General features: G+C 36.6%; 1 protein-coding gene across 8 annotated transcripts in view; it reads right to left on the bottom strand.

The window, feature by feature from the left end:
* ST7 (suppression of tumorigenicity 7) overlaps positions 1-15,982 on the bottom strand; it is a 278,014-nt gene that overhangs the window by 199,197 nt on the left and 62,835 nt on the right. For 2 of the 8 annotated variants that reach the window (XM_032761528.2, XM_032761537.2), the window contains exon 1: positions 12,289-12,700. The exons of 4 other annotated variants lie outside the window; for them this stretch is intronic. In XM_032761528.2, coding sequence (XP_032617419.1) covers positions 12,289-12,310 — 22 coding nt within the window. In that variant the 5' untranslated portion in view covers positions 12,311-12,700. Of the gene's footprint in view, positions 1-9,916; positions 10,592-12,288; positions 12,701-15,982 lie in introns of those variants that run through there. 2 more of the 8 variants (XM_032761533.2, XM_032761536.2) reach the window with 2 other exon arrangements.

The following is a 15,982-nucleotide window of genomic DNA, read 5'->3' as shown; positions in this document are numbered from 1 at the left end:
GCTTCAAAAATAATTAACATATCAATTGCTTATCATGTGCCATTAAAGGCTTGCCATTTTAATTATTTCATTTAAGCATTACAACAATCCCACGAGGTTAATATTATCCCCATTTTACAGATGAACAAACTGAAGCTAAGAGATAAGATGCCCAAAGCAACATAGTAAAACTAGACCCCCTTATCTGCCTGACCCAAAGCCCAGGTTCTTAAGCACTGTGTTATATATTTACAATAAAAATAACTAACAGAGTAGGCCTGCCTGGAACTAACTTAGAAAAAGGGTGAGAAAGTCAGCATAGATGAATCTATAATCCACTAAGTATATTCACCCTTGCAGCTTTCAAAAGACTACACTAATTAACTAGAGATTGTTAGAGGATTATTGTTTTATAAGCTGCCTAAAACAAAGGTGGATAAATGTGATATTGTCTGGGGGATGAAATATGTTTATAGATTCATATTTATTACGCACATACATAATATGCTGTTTCAGGTCAATTCAATCTTTATCAAACATGGCTTCAAGTTTAAGGACTTTGAAAATTACTGCAAGTAATGCCAAATGATTAGAAAAAGTTCTTAAAAAATAAATTTAAATTCAATTTAATTTTTAAAGGTGACAAATATCATCCTGAATCTATGTTTAGAGAAAAGTCTGGTTTCAGATCTCTTGATCATAAGGATCCATAGATTTATTAGAGTCTCAAAAAGGTTGATAACCCAACAGGACTACATAACCAGCTTAATAAAAAAGGGGATCCTGTTTTTGAATATAAAAACTCATAAATTCAGATCTTTCTAATTAAAGAAATGTGAATATTTGGCAAGAACTGGAGTAAAATACATATAAATATAATAAAATGATCTCCTAAGATAAGACAAACAAGAGAAAGAACAAATGTTCTAAGGGCCATAAAAGTAGCATTTACATAAACATAATTTTTAAGTGTTCTAAGTACAAAACCATTCTTTTTTTATTTTTAAAAATATTTTAACTAGGCCAGGCGTGGTGGCTCATTCATGTAATCCCAGCACTTTGGGAGGCTGAGGAGGGCAGATCATTTAAGGTCAGGAACTCGAGACCAGCCTGGTCAACATGGCGAAACCTCATCTCTACTAAAAATACAAAAATTAGCCACACGTGGTGGCATTTGCCTGCGATCCCAGCTACTCAGGAGGCTGAGGCAGGAGAATTGCTTGAACCTGGGAAGTGGAAGTTGCAGTGAGCCAAAATCACACCACTGCACTCCAGCCTGGGTGACAAAGCAAGACTCCGTTGCCAAAAAAAAAAAAAAATATATATATATATATATACATATATATATATATATACACACACACACATTTGTTTTAGGTTCAGGGGTACATGTGCAGTTTTGTTATATAGGTAAACTCGTGACTCAGGAGTTTGACGTACAGATTATTTTGTCACCTCAGTACTAAGCATAGTACCCAACAGTTTTTTGTGTTTTTTTTTTTTTTCTGAACCTCTCCCTCCTCCCACCCTCCTCCTTCAAGTAGGCCCCAGTGTTTGTTATTACCCTCTTTCTGTCCATGTGTTCTCATTATTTAGATCTCACTTAAAAGTGATAACATGCAGTATTTGGTTTTATTTTCCTATGTTAGTTTGCTAAAGATAATGGCCTCCAGTTCCATCCATGTTCCTGGAAAGGACATGATCTTGTTCTTTTTCATGGCTGTTTAGTATTCCATGGTGTATATGTACCACATTTTCTTTATCCAGTCTACCTCTGATGCACATTTACATTGATTCCATGTCTTTGATACTATGAATAGTACTGCAGTGAACATATGCATGCATGTGTCTTTATGGTAGAATAACTTGTATTCCTTTGAGTATATATCCAGTAGTGGGGTTGCTGGGTTGAATGGTAATCCTGTTTTTGGTTCTTCGAGGAGTTGCCACACTGCTTTCCACAATGGCTGAACTAATTTACACTTCCACCAGCAGTGTATAAAGGTTCCCTTTTCTCTGCAACCTCACCAGCATGTTATTTTTGACTTTTTAATAATGGCCATTCTGACTGGTATGAGATGGTATGTCATTGTGGCTTTGATTTGCATTTCTCTAATGATTAGTGATGTTGACCATTTTTTCATATACTTGTTGGCTACATGTATGTCTCCTTTTGAAAAGTGTCTGTTCATGTCCTTTGCCCACCTCTCAATGGGGTTGTTTTTTGCCTGTATGTATAAACAATTCTAATCTATTTGTTAAAACATACCCTCAAAAGACTTCTTCAAGACAACATTTGTTTAGTGAAATCCCACTTTCCAGGTTATTTAAGATTTTTCCAAGTGCAAATAATTCCTCCAAATTCAAACTAATGATGCTTTACTAATACCACCACTTTTACATTTATTGTATGTTCCCTAGAAACATATATTCAGTGGGTAATATAAGTCACTCCCCTCCAAATAAGTATTCTTCTGTCAATGAAAAATATCCTATTCTTTTAATTTCATAACTGGTTTCACCATTGTGAGATAAAGACCTAAATTAAAGGACAAATATACCACGTTCATGAACTGCAAAAGTTAATATTGTTAAAATGTCAAACCTCCCCAAGTTACTTTATAGATTAAATATACTCTCAATCAAAATCCTAGGTCTTTCTGTAGAAATTGACAAGTAAATTTAAAAATGCATAGGGATATGAGGCCGGGCGCGGTGGCTCACGCTTGTAATCCCAGCACTTTGGGAGGCCGAGGCAGGTGGATCACGAGGTCAGGAGATCGAGACCATGGTGAAACCCCGTCTCTACTAAAAATACAAAAAAATTAGCCGGGCATGGTGGCGGGCGCCTGTAGTCCCAGCTACTCGGAGAGGCTGAGGCAGGAGAATGGCGTGAACCCAGGAAGCAGAGCTTGCAGTGAGCCGAGATCGCGCCACTGCACTCCAGCCTGGGTGACAGAGCGAGACTCCGTCTCAAAAAAAAAAAAAAAAAAATGCATAGGGATATGAAAGGATCAAGTATAGCCAAAAGAATTTTGAAAAAGAACAGACTTGGAGGGCTTATACTACCTGATCATATAGCTATACAGTAATAACAATTATAATATTGGCCTAAGGATAAATATACAGATCCCTAGAATAAAATAGACTAGAAATATAGGGTGAATTGGCTTCTGATAAAGTTGCCAATTCAATGGAGAAATGACAGTCTTTTCAAGAAATGGTGCTAGAACAAGTGACTATTCATTTCACTAAAAAAAAAAAAAAAAATGAGCATTTACCATTACCTCATACTACAAAAAAAATGTACTAAAGATGGATCATAGCACACATAGAAGCAAAACACATAAAACATCTGGAAGAAAATACAGGAGAAAAATACTCATGACAATAACATAAGCAAAATATTTTTACATAGGACAGAAGAAATTGATAAACTGGACTTCATCAAAATTAAAAACTTAACATTATTATGAAATAAAAAGGAAAGCTACAGACTATAAGGAAATATTGTCAATACATACACCTGACAAAGGATTTGTATCAAAATATACGAAGAACCTTCAAAACTCGATAATAAGAAGACAACCTCATTTTTAAAACAGGCAAAGGATTTGAACAGACACTTAACCAAAGAAGATATACAAACGGCCAAAAAGAACATGAAAAATTGTTCAATATGATAAGAAGACATGCAAATTAAAATCACAATATACCACTACACACCCATAAAATTAGCAAAAATCAAAAAGACTGACAATACTAAATGTTGGCAAGAATGTGAAGCAAATGAACTCCCACCCATTGCTAGTGGGAATGTAAAATGGTATAACCACTTCGGAAAATGGTTTGGCAGTTTCTCAACAATGGCATGCCTAGATATTTACCTAAGAGAAATGAAAACATATGTCCACATAAAGAAATATACATGAATATTTATATATGCAGCATATATATTTATAGCTATATATTTAACATACGAAATATGTGTTAATTGTCCATGTTATTGGTAAGGTTTACAATCAAGAGTAGGCTATTAGTAGTCACGTTTTTAGTGGTAAAAAGTCATGTCGATTTTCCACTGTGCAGGGATCAGAGCCTCTAACCCCTAAGTTGTTCCAGGGTCAACCGTATAGGCATTCCTGCCCACAACCCCAGCTGAGCCCTAAGTCAACAGCTAACCTCAACTGATAGGATATGCCAGAGCTATCCTGGAGATCCAGTTCAGGTGAGCCTTTAGATGACTACAGCACTGACAGAAATCTAACTGCATGAGACCCTTCATGAGAACCACCAATGGAGTCCAGTTAACCCACAGAACTGTGAAAGATAATAATACATAATTGTTTTAAACCAGTATGTTTTGAGGTAGTTTGTTGTGTAGCAATGGGTAACTGAAACATCATTACACCAACACAAGACCTAGGAAAGTTTCAGATGAGAAATTCAGACTTCTGAGACAAGTCCAGGCTTGGACCATCCATGTGTACCACCAGGCCAGACCCTACCAAAGCCTCCCCCTGAAAACTAGGTATTCCAGAAGAAGCCAGAAGTGGAGGAGGTAGTAAAAAATACCCCAATGGAGTCACTGTGATTTCCTAATCTATATGCATTACAGTCAGGCTTGCTACTGCCCAAAATATGCCAAAAAGCCTCAATCTTAACAGTCTGAAATGCTCACAAAAAAAATGTAAAATAATTTTTCTAGTTCCTGAAATTATATCAGTATTGCAAGCAAACAATTCTCAATTTTCATGCTGTACATAAACTGATGATTATTAGTAACTCATTATTTTTACTTAACCTTTAAGAATGGTAAGCAAACTTAGATTAGACATAGTCAACTTATCAGTACATGGCAAATTATCAGTATATGGTACTTTACCCACTAACAAATTGGGGCTTAGTAATAAAAGTCCATATGCTATTATTTTGTTTGTGTCATTTGTTCCTGCTCTGAAGGATGACAAGAGCTGATTACTGGCATGTTTCTGACATGTACCCATTATGTGTGATAAACTCCTTAGCCTAGAAAATTTTATTAAACTCAATATTAACACCCTACAAGCCCACACATCATATTTTCAATGATATTACCTTAATCCACAGCAGATTCAAATTTTAAAGAACATGAGCACTTGATAGATGCTAGGTACCCTGCCACACTCTGGGGATTCATCGTTAACTGATAGAAATTTCATTCAGAAGAGCCCAGTGGTGGCTCTGAATCATTAACACATGGACATTACTGAGAACCATAATGTGACACAGACTGGTGTGTTTATTTTATATCATTCATTCATTTTAGAGACAGGGTCTTGCTTTGTTACCCAGGGTTGTCTTCAACTCCTGGGCTCAAGCAATCCTCCTGCCTTGGCCTCCCAAAGTGCTGCGATTACAGACGTGGGCCACCACGTCCAGCCCAGAATCTAAAGAGACATTTCTGGAACACTTAAGATTCTTAATTTTATTTTATTTTATTTTATTTTTGAGACAGAGTCTCACTCTGTTGTCCAAGCTGGAGTGCAGTGGTGTGATCTTGGCTCATCACAACCTCTGCCTCCTGGGTTCAAGCGATTCTCCTTCCTCAGCCTCCTGAGTAGCTGGGACTACAGGCATGTGCCACCATGCCCGGCTAATTTTTGTATTTTCAGTAGAGACAGGGTTTCACCATGTTGGCCAGGTTGGTCTCAAACTCTTGACCTTGTGATCCGCCTGCCTCGGCCTCCCAAAGTGCTGGGATTACAGGCGTGAGCCACCGTGCCCAGCCATTTATTCTTAATTTGGTAAGTATTTGTATGTTTATTTAAATATTTATGTGTCTATTACTCATACTAACATGGAAAACACTTGCGCTGATAAAGTGTTCTGAGTGGACAACATTCCAACCTTTAGTGGCTGAAGCTAATCCTGCAAGAGTGCCATGACCAATCAATGATGCTTGCCACAGGGCATCTGGCATTTGCCAACCCTGACCCATTTCATTTCATCAGTTTCATACATCTCCTCCCCTCAAGCCTCCTGTTGGGTCCCTTAAAATATTCCCATGATAGAACTTCCAGTCTTCACCCAGCCTTAAGAAGTGACATCTCTCTTCAGCCAGTATTTTCCACTGCTGGACTCTCTCTCCACAAATGCCCCTTGATAAGCCCTACCCTGGCAGATATCTAGGCCCCCAAAGGCCAATTCCCCTAACACAGAGAGTTCATTGGATAAGTCACACTGTAAGCTTAGACAGTAGATGGTTAAACCCTGGTAGTACATGGGAAAGCCATGATATGAATCCAAGCAAGTGAAATCCAGAGTCTCTGCAATTAGTTGCTGCATCTGGCATGTGGTTGCTGCCATTTCTAAACATGCATTAAATTGCATATTCATTTTTTTGTTCATAAGTATCTGAATTAATTACTAATACAAATAAAATATATTGAAAATCTTACTATTTACTATTCTAGCACAGTAAATGGGACCTTTTAAATAATATAGCATTTGTGCATTTTCTTGTTAAAAACATTAAAAGTATGTTAACTCATGCTTTATACTGACTAGGAAAAAATGGAAGGATATCAATATTCTTCAAAAAAGGAACAAAAAAATGACTATACAATTTACAGTCTATAAATGAATATACAATTTATAGTGTCCATATAGTCTCATATTTAAAATTTAACAGTATTTGAACATAAATTAATGCAGAGACTATTATGAATGTTTAAAAAAATACACATGATCAGTGACTTTTCCAGCTCAGAATCCATAACAACAATGAATCCCATTCACATCCTGTGTAACTCCAAGGGGATGCTATGGGGAAAGTTTCCATATATGGTAATTTTCCCCATAGACTCCCCACAGTTTATACAGGATATGAATCTGGTCCATTGTGACAATGAAAACAACAAATCACTGAAGACTCACATGTAATTTTTTTCTGAACAAACTACAGACTAACAAATAGACCAATACAGAAGTGAAAATAAGAAATCTGAGGATTTAAAAATAACTCCTGCATATTTTTATTCCATTTCTGTACTAGTATATAAATATGCAGAAGAAAAAAATTTCCTTATTTACTTTAAAATATTATCTTGATACTAAAAATTACAATGTCAACTACTAACAGCCAAGGAACTCAAACGGAAATTTCACATCAGAATGTGTGTTCTCAGAAAAAAAGAAAAAGTGATATGGTAAGATGAGTCAAATACATTATATGAGCTTTAGTTTTTCAAGCTCCTGTATGACTATGTTCCAGTATAATGCCTATAATCCATAATTATTTTTCCATGTTTGTGACTTCAGCAGTCTGTGGTTTTCTACTTATCTAATGTCATGCAATATTTTTCTTTTACATTCCATGCTCTAAGTGCAGACTTAGAGGTGGGTTTTTGTGCATATACTTAAGTATTTCTATTTTTGTTTTAAGATGAAAGCATCTAAAATCCGATGCAGCTAAATCTAATAACCAGATTAATGTTATTAATGGGAAAGGAAAATGGCTCATGTTCCTAAATTACCTAGTTTCATATGACAAATAATAATAAAAAGGAAAACCAAATAGAGTACTAAAATGCCAAACATACTAACAGCAAAAACAGCAGTCTCTGACACAATGATTTAGTAATAATTAGATGCTTATTTTGAGAAATGGTCCAGATGTGAACAGCCATTTTCGAATAACCATAGTTACTATTCAAATCTCAGCCAATTCACAGAAATTACACACCAAAACAACAGGCCCAAATTTAATCTTACATGTGACCAGTTACCAAGAATGGCCTGAGATGCACATAAAAGAGTACAACTCACTTGTTTTTTATCAAAGAGATGTCTGTTTAACTACAGTACCTTGGTGACTTAATATTGCTAGAGTATTATTCATTTGACTACCTCTCACACAATGGCTCAAAATTTCAGAAAATTATCTAGTTCCTGGTAACATGGTACCACACTCCCTATTAAAACTGAGAAGCTGTCAGTTTCAACTTAATGCACTCACCAGTAATGAAAACCAAAAGCAACAACTGAACTTTTGGTGCCCATCAAAGACAAATCACATGGGGTATCAAACTGTATCCCAAATTCTTTCCAGCAGCTAGCTGCCTACCCCAGGTGATGTAGATATCCAGGGAATGGCAGGGAATATGTGTGGACCAGCTACACCAGAGCTAAAGAGGACTCCTGATTCCCTGACACAGCCATCCACTAGTTTCTCATCTCCACTAAGCTCAGGTGGGGGGATCCTACTAAAGCTTTGTTGGTTCTTTGGTGATTTATTTCCCCCCTCCACAGATGCTCTAGATGTTCTTTTTAATTATTATAACTATACAAAAAATTTTGGAAGAAGGATAAAATAATGCTATTTGCCCCAGGGACACTCTGTTTCTCAGCAGGTAAGGTGTTGCTCTCTTCACTGGACTAATAAGGTAGGTGCTTTGGAAGATACATTAACGTGTTAGACCAGGGCACAATTCCCACCACAGTACTTCTTAAGTGGTACCCTTGAGAACTCAAAAAGCAAAACATGGGAGGGGAGGGGAGTCCCATGGGAGGACTGAGCCCAATAAATGCTAACTAAATAATTCATCATACTTAAAGTATCTACTCTTTGAAGAATAACTGGCTTTATCAAGGAGGATGTAACCAGATGTCAGCAGTGCAAAATCAGTTTTCCTCAAAACCATTTACCCCACAAAAAGAAAAGATGAAATTTTTTCTCCCTTTCTCCCTAAAAATATTTTCTCCTCTTATAAATTTTTAAGAGAAAAATTGTTTCATTTTGAAGAATTTAATCAATTTATTTTAAAATAGATCATTAAATCGGCCAGGTGTGGTGGCTCACACCTATAATCCCAGCACTTTGGGAGGCTGAGGCGGGAGGATCACCTGCGGTCAAGGGTTCAGGACCAGCCTGGCCAACATGGTGAAACCGCATCTCTACTGAACAAAAATACAAAAATTAGCTGGGCATCATGGCACATGCCTGTAGTCCCAGCTACTCAGGAGGCTGAGGCAGGAGAATCGCTTGAACCCAGGAGGTAGGGGCTGCAGTGAGCCAAGATTGTGCCACTGCACTCCAGCCTGGGCAACAGAGCAACAGGGTGAGACTCTGTCACACACACACACACACACACACACACACACTATATATATATATAATTAAATCAAATTAAGAACTCCAAATATACAATTATCACCCTCCTCAACAAAACTTGATAGTACTTTCTTCTTACACCTAAATTATTCTGACCACAGAAACTAAAATTGTATATCTTCAAAGCAGTTAAAGAGCAGACACACTACTCCCATTTTTAGACATGGGAAATTTTAGCAAAGGAAAAGCTCAGTGAATACATCAAGATGGTAATAAACGGAGTTACAGAAGCTATACGTCCTGCTTTGTGATGATTAGTCTACACATACTATAGAACACCCATTTCAAAGTGAGCCCAAAATAGATTGACTGTGGCCAATCTACACAACTGTGAGAGATTCAGATTCACTAAGTCAAAGAGATGAGACTGGTATCATCAGAGATATTGACAAAAGCAGTGTCAGGCATAAAAGAGCATTTATTAATTCTATTGCCATAGTTGTGTAAGTCTTTAACTTTGAAAAACTAGCGTTTACTCTTCTACACAAATTTTTTGGTATTTTAAAGGCTTTTTTTTGTGTCTGTTTTTTTGGTGAGGGAGGGTGCAAGTATTTAAAACAATATTATTTCAGTAAGACAGAACGTATTATAATGTGATATCCAGGCTACTGCAAATTTCTGACCTCAAAGGTCTGAAACATAAAATCAACTTAATCAATACATTATTTGAAAATGAAGACATTTCCTTCTCTTACAGGCAAAGAGCAAGGGGGAAATAAAGAAAGTTTAAAAGAGCCACTTACAACATGAATCTATGGCATCAGAAGTCAGAATAGTGGTTACCTTTTCATGAAGAGGGGAAATAATATTGACTGGGAAAGGCCACAAGAGAACTTCCAGGGGAAATGGAAATGTTCTGTGTTTTGATCTGAGTAGAGTTCTATGGGTATAAACATGGGTAAAAATTCACTGAGCTGCACACTTAGACTTAAGCATTTTACTGCATGTAAATCATACCTCAATTTAAAAAGTAAAAGCATCCTATACAAGTAAGGCACTGCAACCATAATCAAGGGTAAGAATCATGAAATCAGAATAAGTTAGAAAAAAATTAACCCTTACCAGGATCTACCACAGCACTGTATACAGAATAGATAGTTAAACAAGTATTTCTTATGACAATTTAGTAAGAACACCCTAGATGGTTTGGGAGATCCCTTTTGAACTAATTGGAATTTCAAATGCGACTATTTTCCTGAATATTTTAAATATAGTTTCAAACCTAAAAAATCGCCTCCAAAAGGTTGAAATCAAAGGCCAAGAAAGCTATGTCTCAGAACACAAATAAAATACACTTGTCCTAACACTGAATGCAGACTTAGGGTATCTTCTTTTTCTATTATTATTATACTTTAAGTTCTGGGGCACATGTGCAGAACGTGCAGGTTTGTTACATAGGTATACACGTGCCAAAGAAGGCAATTCATTTTCAACGCAATATCCACTGACAGTACGAATCTACCTATAAGCAAGAAACAGAGCTTAACATTCACGAAAGACAAAAAATGCTAAAAACCTGCATGATAGTATTCTGTCTTCTGAAGGATATTCTATTCTCTTCAGTAATCTAGTAGCTATGGAGGCCACAAGCAACCAGCAGTTTTCACATATACCATACAGCGCATAGGTGATATTATCAAAAGATCAGGTTTGATGATCAGGAAAGGCTATGTGTCTGCTTGGTAACACTGAGCAGACAATGTTAGAGTCCGTAGTCCAAGAACCAAAGACTTCTGCACTGAGTTTTAACTTCCATTTTTGGCTAAACCAAGTAACAGGTCTAATTTCCCTTTAGTATATAAATATTTCTGTCCATACCTAGGCTCCTACATAAACAAAATTCCATGACTGAAATGAAACTGGACGGTCTTTGACACTTAGTGATCTATTTCTATTTCTTAGATAACCAATTCTAAATGTACCATTAGGTGAATTAAAAAATTATGCCTAAATTATTAGGAAATAATACTGTCACATGCTGAATGGGACATTACATGTCACTATTATTCTAACATGACTTTGATTAGGCAATGTGGTAGTCTGAGATGAGAAGCTTCTACAATGAAACAAAAGTAATTAACCTTTTTAAAAAGCCAATCAAGAAACAAAAGAACTGAGGATTATTAGCTCTCTTGAAATGCTACTATTCTGCAATAATCAGCTATGCACAGTCACACTGATCACCTGAGATCAGAAAACAAAGGTCAAATTACAAGTTCATAAGAAATCAGTTTCCTAAATTTCTCCCCTAAACCCCTTCTCCCTGGCAAAGATAGTGCCTTGCCAATATTTAATGCTCTAGCCAGCAGGTTGAAAGTCTCTTTAGAAATTCTTATCTCTTTTAGAAATTCTTAACTGTCATCTTTGCTAATAGACAATGACAAAATATTCTGCAGAGCCTGTACAACTGCACTTATGTTATATTTCTATATCAACATTAAATAATCCTCACATAGGTTGGTTATAATTTTTAAAATATCCATTGTAGCTGTCTACAACTGCTGTCCTGCCTAGCCCATTGTGCAGGGCCTTCTCTGCACCAAAGCAATTTCATTGTATAAGTTTTTAAAAAGATATGATCCTGCTGGACTGTGATGCTAGCCAGCATATCAAAATTGAAGCCACTGTGAGGGAAAAAAAAAATCCATCCTCAAAAATAAAGCTATTTCTTATTCATTTTGAATCTACCTATAATGTCTATGTTTTTGTAAAAATATGGAAGAAGAGTATATAATGATACCTATTTATCTCTTTAGATGAAAAAATGTAAGACTTTCTTTCATTTCTAATAAACACTATCATCTCAGATCCTCCCAGTATCTATTTTAAGGTTTAAGCACCATTATGGAGCCTACAACAATAGATCAGTGACAGGCCTGATCCTATCAATTAACACATTCTAGGGTGGCTGTATGGATTCTGGTCTTCCTACCTCCCTCTTAGAGGCCTGGTTTTGACACATTGACATCCCTGGCCTTAAGGATGAATAACCCAGTTAAGGGGAGTTCCTTCCCTGAGACCAATTCCTTTGTAATCAGAGCCAAAATACAAAGGTTGTTAATGACCTAAGGCAAAGTGATATGAACTCTAAGCCAATGAAACCATGACAGCAAGCAGATTTCTAAATAGCAGAGAAGTGGGATCCATTTACTTACATGAAGATTCAGTGCCAAACATGGCTGGCTCCAGAGGCTGCTTTTTAAAAATCAGAAGAAAGAAAAGGGGAAAAAAAAGAAAGAAAAGCGAGGAGAGTGTACATGTGAGAGTGAAGAGATGAGCCGGCTACACAGCAGGGGTCATGAAGCCAGACAATGCAGTCCAAGCTGTGTCCAGCTGCCAGATTCTCCTGTTACGAGCTTCAGTTTTCTCCCGTGTGATTGAAATGCAAGGTCTCTTAACAGCACCAAAAACCGAAGAGCTGCTTTTGAAAATCCACTAGGCAAATGAAGGCCGACGTGGCTCTTCTGGGATGCAGTGAGGCTGGACTAGGTAGCAGCAGGGGCAGGACTGGGAGCAGCAGCAACAGCGGATACTGCAATCCCCAGCCCTGCTGTAGCAGTAAGACAATAGCAGGGCTTATGCATACGCTGGATGACGTCAGGGACACTGCACAGACCGACTGCGCCGCTTGAGCCAGAGACTCCAGGGGCTCCAGGAGAGCAGCGTGATTGAAAGGGGAATTCCTTTGTCACAAAATGCACAAGACCGAGAGCCACGTATACATTCCCCTCCTGCGCAGCTCTTCATCCCATGATACCAGCCAGTAAAAGAGGACTCAAAGAAATTTAAATATTGACTTTATAGCAATTAACCACAAAGACATCATGCATATCAGGCTTCTTGGTTTTGCGCAGCATATAGAAAGAACTTTTCAAGGGAATTAAGAATACTAGAAATGAGAAAAATTATCTGCCTTTAGAAGTAATTACAGAAGAGTTCATTGTTATTTTCTAGAAGCTTATGGTAGATTGACAGATCAAGGATTGTACACTCAATCACAACTATGTGAAAACATGTATACTATTACACATATATTCTAGACACATAAATACATACAAATGTAACAGTAAAATAGTAATCTTAAGTACTTAGAACACTGCTTGGCACACAGTGAGTACTCAAATGTAGGCAATTCCATTACTAGCTATTTTGCAACTATTATTCAAATGTGAAAAACGCTGCTCTAGGAATATATTTACATACATGTATTTCTCCTATTTCTTCATCGTGCCTTACATGAATTTCTGTCATTTTCCAGAGCAATTCAGTCATTTTAAGGCTGTGTGCACACACCTGTGTATACCTCTGTATGAGTAAGCATTTGTGACCAACACATTTCTTTCTGATCTACCCACACAAAGAAATAATTGAAAATATTTTATCTCTTGACTCACTGGAACAAAAATATCTTCCTGTATTACCATATTCTTATAAATCTGTTTTTAAAGAAAAAGTACTAGAAGCATATGAACTTTCATTAGCTATCCAACACAAGCCAAAAAAAAGTTTTGTTATGTTTTTAAAATACTGAAATGCACAAGAAGTAAATATATATACATATATATGTAACCCCACAATCCCACACTTTTAAAATCATATATGGTAGAAAGTTCAATAGTTCAAGTCTCTTCTCCACCCATTCATCCAAGGTATATACCTTTTCTAATTAATTTCTTGTGTTCACAAAGACATGTCTTGATCTCAATACAGTTTTTAAATATTAAATTCTGCTATGAAAGTGGAACCACATACTACTTTAACATCTAAAAATATCATTAGTACTTTTTCTGGTCAGTATATGTAGGATCTACCTCATCCTTTTAATGACTGCATAAGATTCCACCGTATGAATGTACCACAGTTTATTCAGGGTAACTTGATCTTTAGCTTACTAAAAATGCTGAGCCATTAAGAAGAACATTTGATGATGCTACATAAGATAAAGAACAAATCATCTGTTGCGGGAAAGAATAACAGTAACTAATATTTACTGAGTGTTTACTATGTGCCAGGCACTATCCTGGGTCCTTTACATGTATAAACCCATTTAATCTTCATAATAACCCTACAAGGTAGATACCACTTTTATCCACATTTGACAGATGGTTAAATACTTTGTCGAGGTCACACAGGTGGTGAATGATATACTGGGCTTCAAACTCAGGAGTCTGGATCCAAAGCAATGCCCTTAAGCACACTACGATAATGCCTCTTTCTTGAACAATGAATAAATAATCAGCAAAATTATATTTAAGGATTTAACTGAAATGAAGGGAAAATAGAAACCAACTCAAAATGTGAAGGAAAAAAAATCCTTAAAAGAGAAAGGTCATCAGAGAAAGCAAAAAAAAAAAAAAAACACAGAAAATTGCAGGAATTAATAAAAATGTATACCTTCAAAAAATAGTCATGTCAACAACCAAGGGGGACTATCAATAATGATGTTGAAATGTAACTGTAGGAAGTGGGAAAGGATAATACAGTTCAAAAGGGTGGAACCTTAAAGCCAGAATATTGTCTTACATAAGATCTATTTTAAATTGCATATGAGATGTTGTCACATAAATAGTCACTCAAATAGTGGATGGATGTGGCCATCAGAAAGGCAAGAGGGAAAAGAGAATGAGAAAATGGCCCCTGGGTTAGAGAGATTTTCAAACAGAGGCCATGGTCTACATGTAATAACTGCTTTGCCGACTCATTTATGTTGCTCCTTTTGTTGGCTCATACATATGAGGGTGTATATATGTGTATGAAAATGCATTTTTCTGAGGGCCTATATTTACTTCTTGGCACAGGCTTCTAAGAGTTAAAGGCTGTGATTTTTTTAAGTCTACTTTTTAGACAACTGTAACAGGATCAGTATGCTAAAAACATTAGGCATCTCACTTGCCAGGAAAACCGGACACAAATCATACCCTCCGACTCCTATGAAGATTTCTGTTATGTGGAGGCCTGAGGCATTTCTAAACACTTTAGAAGGTTTGGATCCACATTGCTGAAGACCCATCTTTGACCAAAATGATTCCAAAGGTTTAGTTCATTCCAGTTCTCTCCTCTAGTCAGCTCAGAGAAGGAACACAATGTTTAATGTGTTGTCCAAAGAAAACGTAATGAAGAAAAATGAAGGATGAATAAAACTGATCTGATATCCCTTACTAACCCCTCTCCAAAAAAAAACAGTCATATAATACAATCCAAACCCAAAGTGATCTTTGGCTTATCCACTCTGAATATCCCTGACTGCAACCTTGCCCTTCCTTCACAGCAAAGGCACTGCTGTTAATTTCTAGATAAAGTTAGCAACAAAAGGAAGGAAAACATTCAAAATAGTTTAGTGATCAAAATAATAATCATTAAATGAGAATGCTATTGACAAAGAACAATTATAGCGAAAATCTTAAAGTCAGTCAATAGTCACTTTTAAAGGAAAGCCTATCAAGCATTCACTCAACAACTATTTTCTGGGAGCTTACTGTTCTACACTCTAGGCATCAGCCATGAACAGAGTCCCTCCCCTATGAAGCTTGTATCTTAGTGAGTGAGACAGAGAAACAAACACGTGACATGTCAAGTGACAGTATATGTGATGAACAAAGATAAAGAGGAATTAGAGGATAAGGAGTAATTGAATGAGAAGGTTATTTTAGGTAAAATTATCAGGAAAGGCCACTCCAAAAAGGTGACATTTCAACAAGACCTGAAAAAACCACATGGTTAGCCTGAAAACCACGTGGTAGGAAGAGTGTTTCATGCAAAGGCCCTGAATAGAAGAGTTTTGGGCCCCTTAAATTATTTTAATAATAAATCTATTCTTGAATCATCAAATATCAGTTTTGAAAGATACCC

The sequence above is a fragment of the Hylobates moloch genome, unplaced genomic scaffold (genome assembly GCF_009828535.3).
Source record: "Hylobates moloch isolate HMO894 unplaced genomic scaffold, HMol_V3 SCAFFOLD_1, whole genome shotgun sequence".
Taxonomy (NCBI): domain Eukaryota; kingdom Metazoa; phylum Chordata; class Mammalia; order Primates; family Hylobatidae; genus Hylobates; species Hylobates moloch.
The sequence above is the reverse complement of the archived record's forward strand: the minus strand, read 5'-3'. Positions and strand labels throughout refer to the sequence as shown.